Source organism: Plasmodium vivax, chromosome 6 (genome assembly GCF_000002415.2).
Source record: "Plasmodium vivax chromosome 6, whole genome shotgun sequence".
Lineage (NCBI taxonomy): Eukaryota > Apicomplexa > Aconoidasida > Haemosporida > Plasmodiidae > Plasmodium > Plasmodium vivax.
In genome coordinates, this window is record NC_009911.1 from 764,278 (window position 1) to 786,183 (window position 21,906).

Consider the following 21,906-nt stretch of genomic DNA (forward strand, 5'->3'; position numbering starts at 1 on the left):
CGTTTGTATGCTCACCGGTTGGCCTGTTGGTATGCTCACCGGTTGGCCTGCTGGTATGCTCACCGGTTGGCCTGCTGGTATGCTCACCGGTTGGCCTGCTGGTATGCTCACCGGTTGGCCTGCTGGTATGCTCACCGGTTGGCCTGCTGGTATGCTCACCGGTTGGCCTGCTGGTATGCTCATCCGCTGACCTCTTCACATGCGCATACGCGTCGCAGCCCTTCTGCGGCACCCTCGTACTTCGGAAAAAAGGCGAATGTAACTACAGGGCATCCGCTCACTGGGAAAAAAGGAAACGAAAAACGGCTGCTCCCCGGCTGTCGTATATTCGCACGAATGGCAACAGTGGGGGGGAAAAGAAAAAATGGCAAAAAAAAGCAAAATGTAAAGTGGTAAAGTGGCAAAATGGTAAAGTGGTGAAGTGGCAAAATGGCAAAGTAGCAAAATGGCAAAAAAATAAATAACAGGTGGCTAAAAAAACGGCCAGGCCAATAGAGGTGACCCAATAGGGGACCAAAAAATGGCCAAATGGCTAAGAAGTGACTAAGATGTGACTAAGTAGCTAAGTAGCTAAAAGGGGCCCAAAAAAGAGCTGCAAAAAGGCTAAAAAAACTGTAAGAACAGCTAAAAACAGCCGAAAAGGTGGCTAAACATTTTCCAAAAAAGGAAACAAAGGAAAAAAAAAAATTCAAAAAGGCGACTGATCACTTGCAAAAAAAAAAAAAAAAAGAATACAATACAATCGATGCATACAGTTAATGCATACAGTCAATGCATACAATCGACGCATACAATCAGCGCATACAAGCACGATCGAAAAAAAAAAAAAAAAAAGAACCTTTTATTTGCTGCCATGTAAAAATAAAATATTACATGCCCGGATGGTGGGGAAAAAAAATGCTAACCCTATCCGGTGTACATTTTGCAGTTAACATTTTAAATGGAAAAATGTGAATGTTGCAAAATTTACATTTCGACGTAAATTTCGGCCTTTTCCAAATGCGCAGGAACACAGGTATGCAACTTCCAAATTGGTAAACGTAAACAGGATTTAAAAAAAAAAAAAAAAAAAAAAAAAAGTACGCAAATGAGGGTATGCCACCTCGCCAGGCATCCCTTTTTGCGCCACACGTGCGGTGCAGCTGCTCTGCGAGAATTATTAGCAAGTGCTAACCATCTGCGTGGATTATTAGAAAGGTTAACCATCTACTCGAATTAGTAACTCTTGACCATCTGCTCGAACAGGTAAATGGGTGCGTGTTGCTGCTCACCCGTCTCTTTCCCCTTCTTCGATTCGACGCTACATTCCTGACGGGGGACCCCATTGGTGAAAAGAGAAAGCAAAAAATAATGTGGAAGGAGGTTTTTCCCTGGCATGTATTTTCACCCCTTCCAAAGGGGATCGATATACGCATGTGTCCCACGGGCAACATATTTTTTTTTTTTTTTTTCCGCTTCTTCGTAGAACCAATGGGGGTGGAAGAAGCTGCAATCCGCGATCTGCATATGCGTCCACATCTGCATGAACATCTGCATCCACATTAGTGCTACGCCCCGGGGTGAAACCGCGCAACGATGTGCTAATCCTCATGTACGCATACGCACAATCACATGTGCGGAACGGTTCCCCTTTGCTTGGCGGAAAAAAATTACCTCGCTCTCCTTCGCCAGGGATGAGCGAACCACCTCCTCCACCTGCAAAACGAACGAAAGGGGTCAGCTCAGATGGGGAAATGAATGGGTAATCATGGCGTGCAACACAGATGGGGAAATGAATACGTAAACGTAGCACGCAGCACAGACGAAGAAATGAATGAGTAATCGTAGCATGCAGCAATTTTTTGTCGCTCCTTTTTGTGCCATGGTGAGCAGCCTTCCTTTAAGCACACGGAGTGGCGTTCACGCGGCGTGCATGTGTGAAGTGGGCATGTGGATTTTTCACGTGGTCCTCCCATGTGGATTTTCCATGTGGTCCTCCCATTTGCCCTTTCCATGTGGCCATTTTTCTCTCGCCCCCATTACCGCTTCACCCGTTAGGGGCTTCCGTACGCACGCCCGCACATCCTCGGTCAGCTGCGATAAGGGGAAAAGAGGGGGGAAAAAATGGAATACATTTCCCGGTGAAGAAAGCGGTAAATCGTGCGTGTCACCGCTGGGACTTCACCGCTTCACCGCCGCGTTACCGCCCCTCACCTGGTCGTACAGCCACCGCTGGAACTTCACCGGGAACAGGTGGAAGATGCCGAACTCGTCCAGAGGGAGCACATATTTTATGTAGGTCCCCAAGTCAATTTTCCTCTTCTTGTGGTAATGCAAAATTAAATTTCGTATCTTTTTCCGTATCTTCGGCTTGCTATAGCCTGTCCTGTACATGTAAAAAAGGATCAGCATCAGCTGCTCTCCGCTGTAGTGAGTCGCCTGTCTGTTCATGTGATTGAACAGCTCAATGTAAGGCCGCTTTACCCGAACAGCGTTATTGCAGATGGTAATGTACATGTCGAGGTAATGCTTGGCTTTCATCTGTGGCAAATTGGAGAGGGCACCATTCACCATTTTGTTAAATAAAAGATGGTCTTCCCCCTGGTCTGCCTTTTCCGTATCCCCATTTAGGTCCAAAAAATAATTGCAATGTTTAAGGGATAACACCTGGAGGGGGGGCTGAAAACTCTCCCAGTTCTTTGCGACGTATTCCTTCAGACGATTTTTTATTTCTCTGGTCATTTCTCTTCTTACCAAAACGTGGCTAAGCAGAGTGTACTTGAGGAGGGAGCAATCAAAAGCGCAATTCTGCATTATGTAGGACATTTGCATTTTAAAGTAAACGGGGGAATACACATCGAAATAGCTAAAATAGTGCAGCAGGGGGGGGATGTACTTTACGTCTTTTTCGTGTTTCGAGAAGTTATCATTAAAAAGGGAAAACAGGTAGGTGATGAACTTTTCGTGATGAATGTTCAGAATTTTTTTTTTTTTTTTTTTTGATGCATTTAAAAGAGGGTAATATAAAAGGTAAAAAATTTTCATCATTCTCATGTTATACTGCAAATTGTTAAAGATTTTTTTCCAATTGTTTTTCGTTTCACTTGGGATGTGAAGAAAGGAATGATCGTTCCGCAGGGCCATGTTACTTATCTGCTGATCTGTTTGTTTCTCTCCAGTGTGCAAATCATCAGCTTTTGTTTCCCCCCCCTGCAGTTGCCTCACCTCGTCCGCCTTGCAGTTAATCAGCTTATCATCGTACAGGTAGAGTAGCACATCGTTCATGGTGTTCACAAAATTGTCTATATGGAGTTGACTGTACTGACTTTTCCTGAACAGGTTAATTTTGTCTATGACGCTGGGGGGTTGCTGCCCGGTGAAGCCATCCTGTGCACCGCTCTCATCGGCAGAACTCGCCAGGGCGTGATAATTTTTCGCGAGCAAAAACAACCCAAAGAGGAGGTCATCCTCCTGTATGTACTTCTTCCCGTTGTTAAAAATGACACAAATTTTAAGCAACAGTGGGGGCAAAAAAAATATCCCATTTTTGAAATAAATCAGCAAAAGGAAAATAAAATCCTTGATGTTCATCTCGAAAAAGCAATTCTGGATGTAATTCTCCACGTAGTAAATGTCCTTATACGTGAATAAGCCATTTTTACCTTTGTAATAAAAAAAAAGGAGAAATAGCTTGGGACACGAAAAAGTCACATTTTGTGTGTCACCCCCTTCTGCAACAGGGGAGTTATCCTTCCCATGGGTTAAAAACTTCATGTTGTTGTATACAAACTTGTCAATAAGTTCGTTCTTGTATCCCATTTTGCAAAACACTCGTAAAATGTTCACCATGTTCGCTGCGTTCATACTTTCCTTGTTGCAAATCACCTGAACGGTTAATATATTTTTTAATTCCTCATCCATGTACTTGTGGTAGGTGTACACTGCGGGCATCAGCATGCACAGGTCGTTCCCCTTTGCGTTGTGTAGGCATTTTTTTAAGTTGTTAAAAATTAACTTTATCAAGTTTTCCACGAAGAGGTGGCTGCTCGCCTGGCATTCAGCGGAGTCCTCTGCGTTGATCTCGTCCCGCTGTGTGTGCAACTGGTCGGGGGGGATTTTTTTTTTTTTTTTTTTTTTTTCCACCTGCACAGCGGGGTTGTCCATTTTGGCTAGCTGGTCAAAGGAGTTGTCGCCGCCCGGTTGAAGCGGCAGCTTTCTCCCGTCTGTGTACAACCCCGCGAGTGGCAGATTTCTCCCGCCCGCTTCTTCCCCCTCGATTGGCATATTTCTCCCTCCCGCTTCCTCCCCCGCCGCGCTTCCCTGCCAAAGCTGCCTCAGAAGGGCCAACAACTTTATGTTGTCCAGCACAGACAAGTCGAACTTGTTCAACAGCAAAACGTTGCAGTGATAAAGTAGGAAGGGCCTCAAGGCGAAGGGAACCTCGAAGGCCGTCCCCAGTATTAGCGCTCTCTCCAAGGAAGCGATGATTTTTTTATTCGTTATTCCTTTATTTTGGCTTGTCTCCCTCCTGAGTGAGCGAATGAAGCTGAGCAGGATGTCCGTAATGTTTTCCCTTACGTCGGGGAAAAAAAGGAATACATGTTCCTTCCTCGTTTGTTTTTTTTTCTTCAAAAGTAAGTGTGTGTAGAAGTTGTACAGTAGGTAAATTGTGTCAACTGCGTGGAAGTTAAAAAGAAAGTCCTCCGTGAGTTGTGCGTTCCTTCGTGCGATGTCTGGGGTGAGGGAATTTTCCCCACTCTCCTTGTCCGCACAACTGCCTAGCATATCCTCCGTGTGGATTCGAAGCTTATCAGGTGCGTCGCCCACGTGACTGCCATAGTGACCTGACGTGCCTTCTTCCCATTTGTATTTCGCTGCATAGAAGTCACCCAGAGGGGAGGGGGTCAACAACCCCTCGTTAGGCGATTTCTTTGAAGAAGAGTCATCTTCGGAGGACCCCCCCCTGGCGCGCACCAACTCGCCAAGCGTGGCTATATGCTTTATGTAGATATAATTCATGCTGTACAGATAAACGACATCCTCGTCTTCCCCATAATGGTAAGTTTTTTTCTGTGGGCAGTACTTCTTCCCGAAAAAAAAGTGTGTGCATATGTTGATGCACGCGTTCATGTTGTCTATCTCGCGGTAGTACAGCTCGCTGTCAGACTGGATCAACCCGTACATGTAGCGTATGACCTCCTTGAAAAAGGAGAGGACGTTTCTCCTCAGCGGGTCGCTTCCATGCGAGGGGTCGCTTCCGTCAGTGTGGTCGCTTCTGTCCGTGTGGCCGCTCCCACCCGAGTGGTGCCGTTCACTCATGTCGTAGTTAAAGGCAATTCTCTTCACCACGTCTACAGAAAAAAAGTGGATATTCTCGCTGACATATTTGAGTAACTTGCCATAATCGTCCCTCATGTTGAGAGCTTTCAAAACGTCTAGGAGGAGCATATAGCTGTTGATGCTCACGAATTTTTTTCCCCTTCTTTGTTTCTCTCCTCCTATCACGGGGGCATCCTCCAGATGGTCATACACATAGCGCAAAACGAAGTTCACGTAGTACCTCATGCGGTCATCAGATGTGTCAATGTTGCCGTTCACACATAGTACGTACAAATTTTTAATAACCTGATCGACGTGTTCTTTGTCACTTCCCTCTTTGGAGAATCCATTTTGCTTGCCGCAGCCAGCTTGGCATCCCTTCAAGAGGGAATTAATCTCACGCATTCTTTCATTAATATAGCTGTGGTTAACAATCGAATTGATGGAGTTCCCTTTCCTTGTTAGGAAATCCTCATCCACAATGTGCTCATACACCACAGTTTTCCTGCCACTGAATTTGCGGCAGGCAACACCCCTCCCTTTTAGCTTCAGTGAGCATGAAAAACGGCTGGCCAATAGGTCAAATGTTTGCCTGGCACAAACCGCCCGGCTTTCCAGCATCTCATTCGGGGAGCCTCGTACGTTGTGTTTGATATGGGGGGGAGAATCGTTCAGCTAAAGCGACAACGTGCCGCTTCCAGTTCACTTGCGTAGAAGCTTACATAATGTTTTATTTTTCCAAATGTCACTCCGCTGAGTGGCTTTAATCGTACGTTATAAGGAGAAAAAATATTTGTTTAACTCCTATAACAGCTCGCCTTAGCCCTACATACATGAAGCAATCATTGCGCCCAATTTTTAAGAAAAATTCAACAAAGCGTTGCACAGATTGGGCGGAAAAAATTACACGCGTAGAGGGGACCTACGTGCGGGCATTCACTCGCAAAAGGGGAGATATCTGTACACACGTTTTTTAGCGGTTCCTCGTGGTGCGAGGTGCGGGGCGAGGTCGTCGCGGCGCTGCCACGGGGGCCCTACCGAGCAGGCCTAATATGTACACGTCATCTACAAGGGTATGTATTGCACTTTATAACCCCTCGTTAATTAGCATGCATACTGTAGCGGCGCGCAATGCTTCACATATCTCTGATTTGCGGCTTCATTGGGGGGACCCCTGTTAAGGAGCCACGATTGGTGGGGTAGATATATACTATGAGGACACTTATTAGGGAGCCAACATTTAGGGTTCGCACACACATCGCCTAGGGAACACAATTAAGGCGCTCACTTTTAAGGTTCCTGCTAATTTGTGGGGCCCATGTTAGGTATATATAATTTAGGGATCTTCCGTTTGATATGGGGATCCTTGTTAAGGAGAAAACACATAAGGACCCCAACTTAGGAGCCCACTTTTAGGGTTCCAGCTAATTTGTAGGATCCTTGTTAAGGAGAGAGCACTTAGGGACCCCAGTTAAGGAGCTTAATTTTAGGGTTCCAGCCAATTTATGGGTTCCCTGTTAAGAAAAAGAATCATTGGGATCTTCCAATTTGACATAGGGACCTTAGTTAAGGAGCGTTTTTTTAGGGATCTACTCAATTTGTGGGTTCCCTGTTAAGGAGAAAAATCATTGAGTTCCTCCGATTTGACATTGGGATACCGGTTAAGGAACGCTTTTTTAGGGATCTACACAGATTGTGGGATCTATGCTAAGGAGTTAAAATATAGGGATCTATCAATATCATGTAGGGATCCCTTTTAAGGAGCTCATTTTTAGGGAACCACTCAATATGTGGGACCCATGTTAAGGAGCAAGCAGTTAGGAATATACCAATCCGTCTTTGGGATCCCGGTTAAGGAGCTCATTTTTAGGGAACCAGTCAAATTAGGGGATCCGTGTTAAGGAACTAAATATAGGGATCTGCTGTTTGCCATATGGGATACTGGTTAAGGACTCAGTTTTAGGGATTTCGTCAGTTTGTGGGATACCTGTTAAGGGCCTATAATATAGGGATCTGCTGTTTGCACATAGGGATACCGGTTAAGCAGCCAAATTAGGGATCTTATCAGTTTGTGGGACCCCCGTTAAGGCGCTGAAATGTAGGGTTTTCTTTCTGTTCTGTGTGGGGTCCCTGTTAAGGTACTAATTATTAGGGTTCCCAGTGCTTTAGGGATGCCTCCTAAGGAGTGTTTCCTTTGGTTCCGATAGTTTCTATTTAGGGATCCCCGTTAAGTTCCTAATTGGGGTTCCTGTTTCTTCCTCGCAGGGATCGAGGTTAAGTGCCTTTAGAGGTTTTCCCGCGTGGGCACCACTGCCCCGGAAAAGTTTTTAACTGTTGAGGGGGAGCGTTCTCGGTGTAGAGGCATCCCTCTGCGAAGTGCATTTTGTGGGTTCCCTTTTGTTCGTTTCTCGGTAACTGTTGTACGTTGTTCGGAGGGGCAATTTTTTGCCTCAATTTTTTCACTCCCTTTTGTGGCTTCACCGTTTAGGAGTCCCCCCTGAGGCACATATTTCCTGGTTGCTGTGACGGCATGTACAGCTCCTCCTCCGGTATGGCAAAATCGTTTGTTCTTTCCCTTTTGCGCAAATTGCAACGCGTGCTGGGGGTTAAGGCGGGTGTTCACTCGGTCACATGGCCCAAATGGCACAAATGGCCCAAATTTGTCGTGCGCTTAAAATGGCCATTTCAACCGGTTGGTTAAGGTGACGATACAGATAGGTGGTCCCTATTTTTAGGGAACCTCGTCTGTGGAGAGATCTCCCATTTGGCGGATGTATTCGCCTAATTGCGGATGTTTTTTTTTTCCTTTTTTATAACCTTTGGGTGAGATGAAAAAAAAGGATGCCTCGCCAACAGGTGATTTACCTGGCGTTTGTGCAAAGTGCTTCCTCGAAAGTGGCATTTGTCACCATCCCGTTGTTACCTCTTTGTGGTGGTATATTTTCTTTTTTTTTTTTGTGGAGGTCAGCACCTCTCGCGTTTATTTTGTGATCCCATTGGGTGGAGAAAGAAGCGAGCGGTATTTGCTGCGATGGACCAAACGGTGGAAAATTACTTTTAAGGGGGAAAGGTGAAACGTTGTTGTTGCCCATTTATTTTTCCTTTGAGTGGGTATGCCCATGCCCATGTAAAGACAACACAAAATCAGGTGTACGTCGGGTGAAGGGAACAATCAATCGTGAGAGTCACTACTGCTGTATTGGTGCCATGCAGGAGAAAACAAACTGGCTGAACGTGCATACAACATGTGTGCAACGCGTAACCTCGGGGGGGAAGTGACCATCTTCGCATCACATGGCTCGCCACTTAACGTTAGTGGTTTTCCTCCCCATACGTGCTGAACACTGCGCAATGGTAGGGGGATGCCGTGAAGGGATGACCTTTCTGTGCGCGGCACATTCGGGGAGAAGCGAAACGTGTGAAGGGGAGGGGGGATGTTGTTTCTCTCCAACAGAAGTGACCATAAAATGTGTGGCATGGCGTGGGGTTTTTTTTTTTTTTTTTTTTTTTTTTTCAAACATGCTAATTGCACACTCAAGCGTAAAAGCAAACTTATGGCTACATTTGGCGGACAGAAAAAAAAAAAAAAAAAAAAGAAACATATATATATATATATATATATATATATATATACATGCATACATGCAAGCCTGGCGCGTCATGCGAATGTAGAGCGCGCTGCTGGGAAAAAAAGGCGAACAACGCTGCGTTGTGGCGAGTTTGTTTCACGTTTGTTCGTTTAGCCAGTTTGTTCTTTTCGCCAATTTGTTCTTTTCGCTCTTTTTGTTGTTCCTCCCAGTTTGTTCTCCTCACCATTTTGCTCTCCTCACCAGTTTGCTCTCCGCACCACTTTTTTTTTCGCCTCGCTGGAAAACCTCGAACGAGGGGGAACCAAAAGGGAACACACACTTTGCGATGACTGCGCCAGGGCCATCACCATGACTGGGATGTCGTCGAGGGCGAAGCAGCTTCGTCGCGAGGGGGACTCCAAAAGGGGTCACCCAGGCTGAATTGAGCTCAACAGTGAGAAAAAAAAGAGAAAAAAGAGAAAGCAAAAGGAAAGAAAAAATAAAACAAAAAGAAAGCAAAAATAAAACAAAAATAAAATAAAACAAAAAAAACGCAAACGCCGCACCCCCCCGCGGTTGTCCGAACAACCGAAGTGGAGATGGCTCTGCGCAACAGGGGGGAGGACTGTGACCCCAGGAAGAGGAAGGCGCAGGGGGGCGCGGTCCGCAGGGAGTTGGCGGCCCCCCCTTGCCAGAATGACTGCGCGGAGGATAACTCTGGGGAGGGCCACTGCGGGAAGGACGCCCACAAGAAGGATAACTACGCGAAGGACGCCCACACGAAGGACGCCCACAAGAAGGATAACTACGCGAAGGACAACTGCATGAAGGACGACTGCATGAAGGACGACTGCATGAAGGACGTCACTGGTGAGGAGCGCGCGCGCGCCGGCGCTGCAGCCGTGTGCGCGTCCCCGCGTCTGTGCCGAGGCGAGGGCCCCCTTGAAGAAGGTCCACCGGGCAGTCACCCCACGCGACACCCATCCCCGCAACCCCATGCAGAGTACGAAGTGAAGGAGTTGGCCAAGCTGATGGAGAAATACGACGTGCGGAAAAACTTCGCCTGTTTCGGAGGAGCCTTTGCCAGATTCGCAAACGAAACGTACACCTTTTCGCACAGGCACTTCAGACCCCACCTGGGAATACACATGAACACCTACCTGCTCAATGATTATATTTTTATGAAAAATTTTATAAAAATTATTAAGTTCTCCAGATGGCATATTCTGGTATACCTCTCGGACAACAAACTGTATGTCTACAAGCACAGTCGATACTTGTGGCACTTGGACCATTTCAACGAGTGGAAGCATTTGCCCCTTCCCACGACGAATGAAATCAAAGACATTCAAATCGTTTCCTGCAACTATAAAGGGGACCTCTACTTTGACCATCCCAAGGGACCAAATTATGAAGCTAAAGATGACTACCCCTTCTCTGACTCTACACACCAACATGAGACCATCGACCCGATCCACTTCTTCGGACTTAGCCTAATTGACAGCAAGGATAATTTATACCTAGGGATGAATATAAACGTAAATTCGAGCAGAATTAACATTAAGCAAATGAAGATGGTCGTTCCGCAATCGTTTGAGAAACGCAAGTTAAGAATGAGGACCATTTTGGTTAGCCTGCCCGAGCTCACCGAATCTGACCTACGCTCTTGCGCCGTTTATTTGAGGTACGCCTCTATTTTTGAGATTTCCTACACACGTGCTGGCAGCGACACCGGTGAGGGAAGAGCCAGCTGCGCCGCCCAGGGGGAAGCTTCCAAAAGGGAAGCACCTACACCGCATGTAGAAAAGGCACAACAGCAAATGGACCCGAATCAACCTTCCAAAGTGGACTACAGAAAGGGGTCCAAAAAAAAAGGGAGAACCACCTCGCAAAGGGGCAGGATTTCCCAGAGGGACAGGGCCTCTCAAAGGGGCAGAGCTTCACCAAAGGGGAAGAACAAATCACGTGGCTCTGTAAGTAAGCCCCTCCCCCGGGGAACCAACCTCAGCGGAAGTGTACACGGTACAGAGGAGAAATACGCCGCAAACTCTCTACACTTCCCCATGGGTGAAGTGCAAAGGGGGGAAGACCATCATGGGAATCTAACCCGAGAGAGCGCCAAAAAGAAAAGGCGAATTAGTCGTAACGAAGTGGGCGGCCCCCCTGGCCAGGTGCCGCAGAATAGAAGTTCGTCCAACGGGGGGGGAGCGCCCAAGGGTGGCCCAGCAAATGGAGGTGCGGCTAATGGTGCCCCAGCAAATGGTGCTGCATATAATGGTGGCATGACTAACCCGTCCAGCCGGGACAACCCGCCCAGCCGGGATGACCCCCCAAGCGCAGCCCCCCCCGAGCGAGCTACCCTAAAGAAGGACCGTTTCATCTTCATAAAAACGTCGAACCATTTGAAGTTCAAAAAGAGGCTGATCCATTCCAAGCCGAAGGTGCTGCTGAGCGGCACGTCGTGCGCGCATGGCTGCGTGCTGTTTGAAAATAAAGAGATTTATTTCTGGATGTTCCGACACGGGGGATCACCCGTAGCAGGTAAGGTGGTCACAGGTGAGGTGGCCGCGGAGGAGGTGGCCGCGAAAGAGGTGAATGCAGGTGTGGTGGCCGCATCCAAGGGAAGACCAAGCGAACGATTCACTTTCAAAAAACTGGAGTACCCCAAGCTGAACATCGTCGACGTAGTCTACTGCAACAACACGTACATTATGCTGTCGGAGGACAACAACCTGTTCATTTTAAAGGCACCCTATTTGCACACCCTACGAGCGGTGAATTTTTTCTTCTACCTGAGCAGCTACCTACCGAAGGGCCTAAATCCCCAACGCAGAAGTGGTGGCCTGACTCTGGAGAAGATTAGGGACTCCAGTTTGGTCAAAATGTACCTTACAGACTACATATTGGTGACCGTCCACAGCAGCAAGGACATTTGCTTCACCCCCGTTTTGTTTCACCGTATTTATAGCTATATGGACTCCCAGTATATTGACGTCCTTTCGACGAAGTATGAGCGGCAGGTACGTCCTCTCCGCGGGTGGTGAAGCCGCGTCAGAGGGGACTACGGAATGGGCAGAGCTGAGCGGTAAAGGGGGCGACCATACGTCCCCTCATCACTACGCGTAGCGCTCTCCCTACCGCGATTGATACTCTCACCGCGCGTAGCACCCTCCTTACCGCGCTCCCCATCGAACCTTGCTTCTTCTCCCCCCTCCCAGGTGACCAAGCTGATAAAGGACCTGGGCAAGTTCTGCACGCGGGGCCTAGAGAATCAATTTTCGCACGAAGAAAAAAGCAGGTACCCAAATTTGATTAAGTACAAAATGATTCGCACCTGCGCCCAAAACAAAAACTGCTTCACCATTTACGTAACCCCCAACTCGCTGGTCGTGTGCATTTACAACTTGTTCGAGTACTACGAAGTGCTGGACACGTCCATTTCGAATTTTTTGAGTAAGTACTACATTGTGTAGCGCGCTTTCGACGCTGTGCGCACCTCTCCCTGTCGCAGTTGATCTTTGTCACTTTTGTTGGCTCTGTTTGTTTTCCTCTGTACCATGTTTTATTTGTTTCCCTGCTGTCCTGTTTTCCCGTGCTTTAATATGCTTTAACGCGCTTTGCTTCACTGCGCGTCATTTTGCCCCCCCATGTAACATGTAAACAAACCTGTCTTCTGCAACACCATTTGTTGTCCCCCTTTTAAATGCACACATTTGTGGATAGCCGTTGCTCGGCGGTCGCCCAGTCGACTGTGTGCTTAAATTGGCTCCTCCCATGTTTACACGTGAGCGATGCGCACGATGTATGCGCGGAAGGCCCACATTTCACGGGTAGAAAAGAAAACAAGAAGCACAACCTTTTGAGGCTTTGGAAGACGCCTATTTAAAATTTTCTAGCCAACTGTACATTTGCTCCGTTTGTTCCTCCAGCATTTATTTGGCGGTAATCGCGGTTGGTAATAGCACCAAAAGGGACAATTTTGCCTGACCAAGAATTGCGCCAAAATGGCTAGTTTTTTTTTTTTTTTTTTCTTTTTGGCAATACAAATAACAGGGCGTGAAGAGCAAAATAGCCATTTTTCACGTTGTCCAACTTTTTTTTTTTTTTTTTATGTTTTTTTTTCTGAACAGGTCATGCGAAAAATGCACAAATGTATGTACCACCGGTGGTGCTTTTTTTTTTTTTTTTTTTGTTCATAAATTTTGCGCTAATAGAGAAAATATGTTGTCGGGATTTGGCGGCAACCAGGTTCAAAACGGCACACACAAAGGAAAAAAAAACGCGCAACTGGGCAGATGTATAAATGTGTAAATAGGTAAACACGCAAATATGTAAACATGTAAATGTATAAATCTGCACATATATGTTACACACACAACTCGCGTTTTTTTTTTTACGGCTTTCCCTCGCGCACAAATTGTAGTACTTCGATCTAACGCCAGGTTGAACTTCAACCAACTACGTATACCTTTTAATTCACCTGTTGCGCATCAAAAATGTGCCTTTTTTTTTTCGTGAAATTTGCAAGTTAAATTGGCAAGCTCGCCCCTTGGTGATCCCACTTGAAGCCGTTTATTTTGCCACGCATCACTCTTAACCAACGCAACTGCTGGGAGTGAATTGGCGCAAACGAGTCTGTCACGTGAGTTTTTCCCAATTTGTCCAAATAAACGAAACGCAGACCCAATACGGCCAACTTAGCCCAAATCGGATTGCCACCGTAAGTCTAGATGATATCCGCGTTTGGTCTAGCTTGTCCTGTTAAAAGATAAGTGGACGCATAAGTAAATTCGTCCTTAAGGAAAATACAAGCTACAAAAAATGTAGAAGAAAAAATTGCCCCTTTCGTGTCACTCTTTGCAGTTTAATGTGGATAGCTCGCTTTGCACAGATTGGCGCTGTTATTTTATCTTATTTTATCTTATCTTATTTTTTCATGTTACAAATTTGTTCCTCCCAACCTTGCGTGTGAAGCAGTACACCTGGTTGCGCAGCAACGCCGCTTTGTTCTGCTCCCCAATTTTTCTAGCAACAATTTCTGAATAGCTCCGTAACCATGTGCGACAGCATTTGCAAAAATGAAAAGAAGTTTGTGTTGGGGCCTGCCCCCTCGCCTTGCACCACCATGGAGGACTACGCCGTTTTTGAAGTAGGACAGCCGCGCGCCGTGCACCAGTGTCAATTTGTACCCACTGTTACTAACCCACTTACACCTCATCTGTTTCCCCACTTACGCCTCATCTACTTCCCCCCTTACGCGCCAATTGCTAACCCACTTTTCCACCCCAGCCCGCAGCAAACCCGGCCATCAAAAACATAGTCCAAGAAACGACCATCCATGTGCCCAAAATAGAGTACAAGGAAAAAGTCGTCCACGTGCCCAAAGTTGAATACAGAACGTACCCCGTCCTCAAAGATGTGGAAGCCCCCATATACCAAGAAAGGTACAGGTACAAAGACGTCCAAGTCCCCCAAAAGAAGTTCAGGGTCAAGCCCGTGTACAAGGTGGTGGACGTGCCTCAGTACAAATATGTTAATAAATATGTGAAGAGAAAGTACAAACGATTTCAATACGTGCCAAAGGAAGTCCCTGTGCCTTTTAGACCCAGGAGAGAAATATATACAGAAATTCCCATCCGTAGATATATCCCCCAGTATATGGAAAATGGACCCATACAACCGGACATGCATAATAGCGCTTATAACCCTCAGGGAGAATTACCCCTCTTCGAAGGGTATAATCACAATTTTTTAAATATGATGAATCCGTTTAGTAGGTATAATGGCAGGAAGAAGGATAACTGCTTTTTGAGCTGCCTCTGTAATGGGAAGAATGACGAGTCATTAATGTACGAAATGGATCCTCTGCTCTTTTCAGATGTAGCTTATACACACGGTAGGGACAATCTGTGCGATGTGAGAAGTGGGTATGAAATTTCCCCCGAGCCGTACAGCACATTTGCCTATAATAGTTACCCTCTTGTGATACATAAACGGGAAAATAATTTGTATAACAGAATGATCGAGACCACGTCCAACTTGTTGGCGGCAGCTGGGGTGGCTCTCGTGCTGGCTGGCAGGCTGGGTCTGCAGGGGATATCTCTCCTCGTGGGGAGCGCTGACAAGGGAAAGGGGGCGCACAAGGGGAGCCATGCTGGTGCGGCTGCTGTTGCTGTTGCTGGCAAGGGTGAGGGTGCCGACCCGTATGCGCTCGATGGGGGGAGACGTAACCCGCTTAAAGATACGCAGGTTAAGGAGAAGCAAATTGAGGATCAAAGCGGGAGAAACGCCACAAAAAGGGCAACCAAATAGGGAGCCTCCACACTCTACCAAAGTGGAGGTAAAGGAGAATAATCCCTAGCAATAATTAAAAGTGACCCTATGTTGCACCGCCCAAGTGGCGTTTTCTGGCAATTAGGCGTGTGCAGATGAGCTCATCGCAACTTAGCCACTGCGCAGATTCGCACATCACAGCATGGCACTAAATTTGGACCACTTGCACAAGTGGGGCGAAAACGGTTAACGCGCGTTATGCCAAAAAAGAAAAAAAAAAAATCCTTAAGTATTATTCGATTTATAATATTTAATGAATTTTTCTGCCTTTTTTAATATTTCACGTTACATTTTACGTGGCTCTTTTTTTTTTTGTTTTTTTTTGTTCCTCCCGCGGGGCGCTTTTTGTTTCCCCTTTTTTTGTACTAACTTAATTAAACCAAGGGGCGCTCTCCATCCCACCGTTGTTCACGCAGCCGTCCTTATATTCCCTGCGTGTGTCTTCCAGGAGAAGCGTTGGCTTTATTTTTTGTTGGCACATTTCGAGTTAGCGCAAGTTGGACTTGGGGGGTGTCCGGCATGTGAAATGCGGCAAAAGTGGAAAAAAACGAAAAAGTGCCTGACCGTGCAGGTGAAACATGGAAACAGTGCTAAAAATTTGCCTGACCGTGCAGGTGAAACGTGGCAACAGCGCTAAAAATTTACCTAACCGTGCAGGTGAAACGTTGCCTGTAATGACGACGGTTAGTGTCCCCCCCACCAATTCGAGCCCAAATGCGGGGGCGTCGCAACTGCAGCCTTTTCCCGTTAAAATATCTCGTAAAATATATGTTCGTAGCGTAGCGTCCTTTTAAAGGAGACATCCCCCCCTCTTATTCTCTTTACAAAAAAAAAAATAGCTAATGATGAAAAAAATAACATTGCTGTGTTAGGGATTCCTTTTCTGTACATGAAACATTCTGCGTGTGAATGGATCGCCCAAATGGAAAGAGCCCAATGGGGGGGAAACAGTTGCAGAAAAAATTGCCTTCCCAAAGGTGTAGCTAAGTGGAGGTGAAACTGATTGCACAACATTGGGGAAAACATTGTAAGCCATTTTTTAGAAGGCTACATTTTCTCGTGGTCCTCGTTTAACACGTGAAGTCCTTTTTAGCACACCACGTAAATGGCCCCAAACATGTTGGCCATTGATATGTACCTTCCTTCCAGAATAACATAAATGGGTGAATCTCCAAAAATGACATGATATGTTTTTTTTTTCTCCCCCGTGTGTGTTAGCGACGCGGTGTTATGCATTATGGCTAGACAAACGTTTTTCCCATTTTTTTAAAAATGCCAAGGCGGTTTTTACACCTCACTATGCACTTACATGTGTTCCTCCCGTTGGAGAGGTGCATCAATCACGAGCGCCCACTGCTCAGGAAGAAGTATCTTCAGCATTCGCTATATTATGCAGCTATCATTAAAAAAAAAAAAAAGGCTAATTGGTTGCCCCTTCACTTACGCATCACTGTGGCGGTCAACTTACGCAACTTCACACCGTTTTTGGATTTTTTCCCTGATGGGTGAAAAGTTTCACCGCAGCAAAACATGCGCTCCTGTGAGCATGTGCATATATGCACTCGAATTTTTTTAATACCCCCCCAGTTGGTACTTTTCCGCTTCGCAAATTGGCCACATACATGTACATGTACTTACAGGTGCGTGTTACCTATGCACCTTTTTTTCTCCGACGAATGAGGCCACTGCTGCTCAGTTTCCCCACGCGTAAATACGTGAGAAGCACAGCACGATGTAGTATATGTGTCACTTTTTTTTTTTTTTTTTTTTTTCCTTTTACACTGATTTGCTTATGTATATCCGTTCGCCCTGTTAACGCGCGTGGCCCCTGCCCCCTGCCCCCTTTGGAACTTTTCTGAAGATCGAAAGCACAGAGCTGAGCAGTTGCCGCAGGAGCAGTGGTACGAGCGTCCGTGAAGCGCATAGTCAGAGCAAAATCTATAAATATCCCCACGTGCACATCCGCCTTGCAGCCCCGCATCCCCGCATCCCCGCATCCCCGCATCCCCGCAAACATGTTCGCAAGGAGCCTTGGGCGAGAAGCGCTTAAGCGGGTCGCTGGACACCCGTGTATGCTCCCCCAAATGGGCCACGTTAAAAACGAAGTGAAGAACGCGAACATGTTCACGAAGAGAGGCGTATCCTTCTCGAGAATACATTTAACGCACTACCTGGAGGATTACTATACGTCGGCGGAAATTGCCACGAACATGGTGTCGCCCATGTCTGAGTACGTTTGGTGGAGCTGGCTTTTCCTGCAGGTGAGGAGGAGCCCCGGCTGATCGAGTGTGCCCACCGGAAAAAGTGGCGCCTTCGCGCATGGCAGCTATGGCAGCCGCATCGTTTTATTGCCTTACCGTTTTGTTACCTTACAATTTTATAATGCCTTTTTTTTCCCCCTTTTGCGAATGACCAGGCCACCATAGTCTTTGGCACCCTGTTCCACTCGAACTATTACTTCACGGGGAAGGCCCTGCCCAAAGTTCAAGGGAACTCCCAGTTGTGTGAAGATTCATGGTGAAGTCTTCTCCCCATGTAGGGATGAACGGATGGAGGATGCGTCCACCCATGGAGATAACCCTCATTTGAAAACTTTTTCCATTTTTTTTCCCATTTTTTTTCCATTTTTTTTCGATTTTTTTTCATTTCGCCCCATTGCGTAGTGTATCACGTGCGTGTACTTCCCGCGCCCCGTTTCGTTTTTCATTAAATTTATCTCTTCGCGCAACTGTGAGGAACTTAAGAGATATTTTTGCGGCTATTTAACGCTTGCAAGGGGGGTTGCCTCGATAGGCACCACAGCACGGACACTTGGGTGAACGGAAAGACGGTTGCATAGGATGGAAGTCCACTAACGGTGTGGGTCCACCGGGCTGGAAAAATGGAACTTCCCCATGGAGGCATGTTCCTGTTGGTTAACACTTCTTTAAAATGGCAGGCATAAAGGGGTGTGTACGTACCTCAGCTCATTCTTACACGCGAACGCCTGTTCACTTCACTGGGGGGCGCTAAACTCGGCTGGTCCATTTTGACCTCGCTTCCCCCGCGATCAATACCAATAGTGCAAAAGGTACATTTTCGGAAAGGGAAAAAATTTAAACTCAAATGAGAGAGGTCCCTCAATGCAGTTTTGCAAAAGGAGGTGAAACGATACCAGCAAATGGGGTGAAACACGAAAAGGGAGAATGTCCCAACGTGGTTACAAAAAAAAAAAAAAAATGGGAAGCTCATTCGTGAGACTTCACAGAGGGGCATACCTTTTGCGGAAAAAAAAAAAAAAAAAAAATTTGTTGAAAGAATAAAAAGAACAAAAAAATGGAAAAAAGTGAAGTGTGCAGACGGGGGGTGTTCTCGATGACGTTTTTTCTTTTTTTAATTTATGGCATTAGTTTGTATCTTTTTTTTTATTTTATTTTTTTTTTTTTTCCCCACGCTAGTTGCTCCTCCATCATGCCGAGTGCCACGCAACAAGCACACAGCAGGTCGGTAAACTGAGACGGGAAAAAAAAAAAAAAAAAAAAAAGAAGAAGGAACTGTTTTGGCGCCCCGATGAAAGAGGCGTTCCAAATCACCCGCGAGTTCACTTCACCCGAGGGACTTCCTCACTTCTTCGTGCGCACACCTCGCCATGTGATCTACTCTGCAGGGGTGACGCGTCAGCCCAGGGCCCAGAACTCATCCTCGTACATGGACTTGCTGTTCTCCCTAGCCTTCATGTCTTCGTTAAATATGACCTCGAAATTTTCATTCTTTGCCTCCTCAGTCAGTTCCTTATACTTGCCATTGTACAAGGCGTAGCTAGCGGCAGTTCCACTTAGGAGAAAGAGAAGACCCATTCCACTGGCGATGTACGTTTGGTTAAACTTTGGTGCACCTCCACTTCCCGCTCCTGCATTGTGTTTTTTTCTCCACTTATGTTCGCTATGTTCATGGTGACTTCCTTGCTGTTCGTAGAAGCTGTTTTGATTTGTGTTTCCCTCGGCATGGTTTTCATTTTGGCCTTCTCCAGGGGGGCTTGAAACGTCCTCAAACTTATGATCGCGGAAATGCTTTGCTCTTGGTTCACTCGATGGGGCTGCGTTCGTTTGGCCGTCCGCTTGGCTGTCCGCTTGATCATCTGCGAGGTTGTGGCTGCTCAGATGATCTGCGCCCGCTTGGGCTTCATCGCTATTATTTTGCGGTCCATGCAACGGTTCTTCCTCGGGATAACTCACATAGGTCTCGTTGTTCGCATCATCTGCGGGGGGTGACGCTTCAGAGGGGGTCGTCGTGTCTGTCAACACCTCGTTGTGAGGCTGCGCAGTCGCATCCACCTCGTCCACGTGCGCGAAGCTTTCGCTCATGCTCTGCTGTTTTCCTTCCCCATGTGAGTCCTGTTCGAGGAAAATCGGTTCGCTGCTATCACCCTTGACGGGTAAATTGCTTTCTTCCTGCAAAGTCTCTTCGAAGACGTCATCTTGCTCATCATCATAATCGTCATTGTTAAAATAAATGGTGGTATTATTTCTGGCGTTTTGTTTGTTCGATTTGTTTGGATCACAATCCTGTTCTTCCCGAATGAAGGGGCAGTTAACTACTTTTCTGTGTCTCTTTCCATTTTTACAGGCAGACCAATCTCCCCAAATGTTACACGCCTTGCAGGTCATCTTATCTGTTACGGACTTGTTCGTTAAGCATACCCTGGTGCTAATTCCGTCCTTGCAAGCAGACCACGAATCCCATTGTTCGCACTTCCTCTTCCCAATTCGCTTGCAGCTTATTTGTATTAACGAAAAAAAGAAAATGTTTAACAATAATGACTTGAAGCTAGCCATTTTCATTTTATTCCATTATTTGGCAAATAAAAAAAAAAAAAAAAAAAAAAAATTGGCTGTTTTGTTGCGATTTGCCTGTCCTGTTCAGGCAACCTCGACAGCTAGCTTGAAAACAGGCAGAATTGTGTAAAAAGGGAACACACACAGAATTGTGTAAAAGGGAAAACACACTGAATTGTGTAAAAGGGAAAACACACTGAATTGTGTAAAAGGGGAGCACCCGCAGAGGGATCTTAAAAGTGCATGCGCAAGTGTGTAGGCACTTATAAACACATGTATGTACGCGGTGCTTGCGCGGATGAAGGCAAACAAATGCGACTATACGCCGTTCGATTGCGCAAACCCGGGGAGATTAAACAAGGCAAGAAGCTGCCAACTAACGAAATGGCTATAAAAAATTAAAAAGGAACAAAAAAAAGGGGAGAAAAATGATATTTTCCCATTCCATTGATGCCGCTCTAGTGAACTCCAGAAGCAACAACAATTTGCTTCTCACAATTCAGGTGAACAATGCAAAAGTTTGAGCAGCTATGAGGATGCAAAAAAAAAAAAAAAAATGCGGTTAACACAAATGTAGCATGCAGATGGACTGTCGTTCTACACGCACGTGCCTTTTTTGCAAAATTGCATTGTCATATGCTGCTTAGCTATGTTCCTCTTTCTTTCTCATCAATGCATGGAAATGTAAAAAAGCTAAAAAAACATTGGAGAGAAAAAACAATGTACTGGTAAAATGTGTGTGCACGAAGCGTTACAGAGGGGGAAAAAAAAAAAAAGAAAAAAAAAAATGGTATGATATTTTACAGGTCATGAAAAAGACTAATCAAAGTTTTCACTCCAAATAGTGCGTGGGCATAATGATCAAGTGAATGTGGCGGGGAGGGGGCCGAGCGAAGGCACCAGATAATGCTCACTGGTTTGCTGTGCCCTCTTTTACGTGTTTGCGTTTTTATTATTCCCCTTCTTACTCACTTATGCGTTTAAGCACGCGCGAGGGAAAGTATGCCCGCGGTCATCCAACGGGGGAGGGTGTGCATTCGCGTGAACATGTGTAGCGCCGCGATGGGGATCTCAACGCGCGAAGTGGAAAAAAAAAGCAAAAGGGGTAGAAGTGACACTAATGGGAAAAAAGAAAATGTAAAAAAAGGCAGAGTGACACTTAGTGACTAAACGCGAGCGCGGGAAAAAAAAAGCTTAGCCCAATCTGTGCGCGGCGAAGTCTCCGCTCCTCCAGTTTAAAGGCTTGTAGCAATGGGTTCCACGTAATAGGTGTAACTCGCGGGTTGGCAAGCAAAAATGAGGTGAAGAAATTTCACAACAAACGCAACAAAAAAGTGGTGACAAAACAGTGTAGGAGGTCATTTAAAGGTCATTGCGGGCATTGAAGATGGAGGTGGGTGAAACTCACAGGAGATTAGGGTTGCCTTTTCAGCAAAATTAATTAGTAGAGTTCTTTCTTAAAAAAAAAAAAAATAAAATGAACACACCTTAATTTGTGGGCACGGGGTGATGACACAAGTGTTGCACATTTCGAAAAATAAAATTGGGGAGCAAATGATTTGGCAAAGGGGTAAAATGGGCAATGGGGCAAAATGGGCAGTGGGGCAAAATGGGCAGTGGGGCAAAATGGCGAGTTGGTCACGTGACGAATTGGCAACGCGCCGCATTGATGACGCTCCACATTGGTGACGCGTCGAACTGGTAATTTACTAAATGGCAACCCGCAACTTGACGAAGTGCCGAAGCGGACGTCGGGTCACCTATTAAAAAAAAATGCGAACTTTTGCCAGTGTGTGTAGATCGCGTGGCCGCTTACTCCGTTAAAAGTGGCAGAAAAGCCACGTGTTGAGGTAGCATGTAGTGTTGAGTGGTACTAACACGGAGTTTCTTTT

At 46.2% G+C, this 21,906-nt stretch overlaps 5 protein-coding genes across 5 annotated transcripts, besides 11 other annotated features; 3 read left to right on the forward strand and 2 right to left on the reverse strand.

The window, feature by feature from the left end:
- Nucleotides 1-1,215: 1,215 nt before the first annotated feature.
- On the reverse strand, nucleotides 1,216-6,236 carry PVX_111270 (hypothetical protein, conserved; the record flags this gene model as incomplete). The annotated part of the gene is made up of 3 exons (XM_001608429.1): nucleotides 2,194-6,236; nucleotides 2,023-2,073; nucleotides 1,216-1,308 (listed from the first exon to the last, which is right to left on the reverse strand). The coding sequence occupies exons 1-3, from the start codon at nucleotides 5,917-5,919 to the stop codon at nucleotides 1,216-1,218; spliced, it is 3,870 nt and encodes a 1,289-aa protein (XP_001608479.1). The 5' UTR covers nucleotides 5,920-6,236.
- Nucleotides 2,674-2,693: a microsatellite.
- Nucleotides 6,237-8,119: 1,883 nt separating the features above from the next.
- Nucleotides 8,120-8,141: a microsatellite.
- Nucleotides 8,142-8,966: 825 nt separating this feature from the next.
- Nucleotides 8,967-9,023: a microsatellite.
- A 2-nt stretch (nucleotides 9,024-9,025) lies between these two features.
- Nucleotides 9,026-9,057: a microsatellite.
- Nucleotides 9,058-9,115: 58 nt separating this feature from the next.
- Nucleotides 9,116-9,143: a microsatellite.
- Nucleotides 9,144-9,466: 323 nt separating this feature from the next.
- PVX_111275 (hypothetical protein) lies at nucleotides 9,467-12,340 on the forward strand (the record flags this gene model as incomplete). Its single annotated transcript, XM_001608430.1, has 2 exons — nucleotides 9,467-11,887; nucleotides 12,086-12,340. The coding sequence occupies 2 exons, from the start codon at nucleotides 9,467-9,469 to the stop codon at nucleotides 12,338-12,340; spliced, it is 2,676 nt and encodes an 891-aa protein (XP_001608480.1).
- A 1,652-nt stretch (nucleotides 12,341-13,992) lies between these two features.
- PVX_111280 (hypothetical protein, conserved) lies at nucleotides 13,993-15,179 on the forward strand (the record flags this gene model as incomplete). Its single annotated transcript, XM_001608431.1, has 2 exons — nucleotides 13,993-14,016; nucleotides 14,157-15,179. 2 exons carry the CDS (start codon nucleotides 13,993-13,995, stop codon nucleotides 15,177-15,179), a joined length of 1,047 nt encoding a protein of 348 aa, XP_001608481.1.
- Nucleotides 14,334-14,458: a microsatellite.
- A 1,793-nt stretch (nucleotides 15,180-16,972) lies between the features above and the next one.
- PVX_111285 (hypothetical protein, conserved) lies at nucleotides 16,973-17,958 on the forward strand. The gene is given in 3 exon segments (XM_001608432.1): nucleotides 16,973-17,154; nucleotides 17,174-17,461; nucleotides 17,617-17,958. The coding sequence occupies 2 exon segments, from the start codon at nucleotides 17,216-17,218 to the stop codon at nucleotides 17,719-17,721; spliced, it is 351 nt and encodes a 116-aa protein (XP_001608482.1). The 5' UTR covers nucleotides 16,973-17,154; nucleotides 17,174-17,215; the 3' UTR covers nucleotides 17,722-17,958.
- Nucleotides 17,493-17,518: a microsatellite.
- Nucleotides 17,522-17,553: a microsatellite.
- Nucleotides 17,690-17,722: a microsatellite.
- An 898-nt stretch (nucleotides 17,959-18,856) lies between the features above and the next one.
- PVX_111290 (hypothetical protein, conserved) lies at nucleotides 18,857-20,020 on the reverse strand (the record flags this gene model as incomplete). Its single annotated transcript, XM_001608433.1, has 1 exon — nucleotides 18,857-20,020. One exon carries the CDS (start codon nucleotides 20,018-20,020, stop codon nucleotides 18,857-18,859), a length of 1,164 nt encoding a protein of 387 aa, XP_001608483.1.
- Nucleotides 19,037-19,060: a microsatellite.
- Nucleotides 20,021-20,197: 177 nt separating the features above from the next.
- Nucleotides 20,198-20,235: a microsatellite.
- Nucleotides 20,236-21,906: the final 1,671 nt, after the last annotated feature.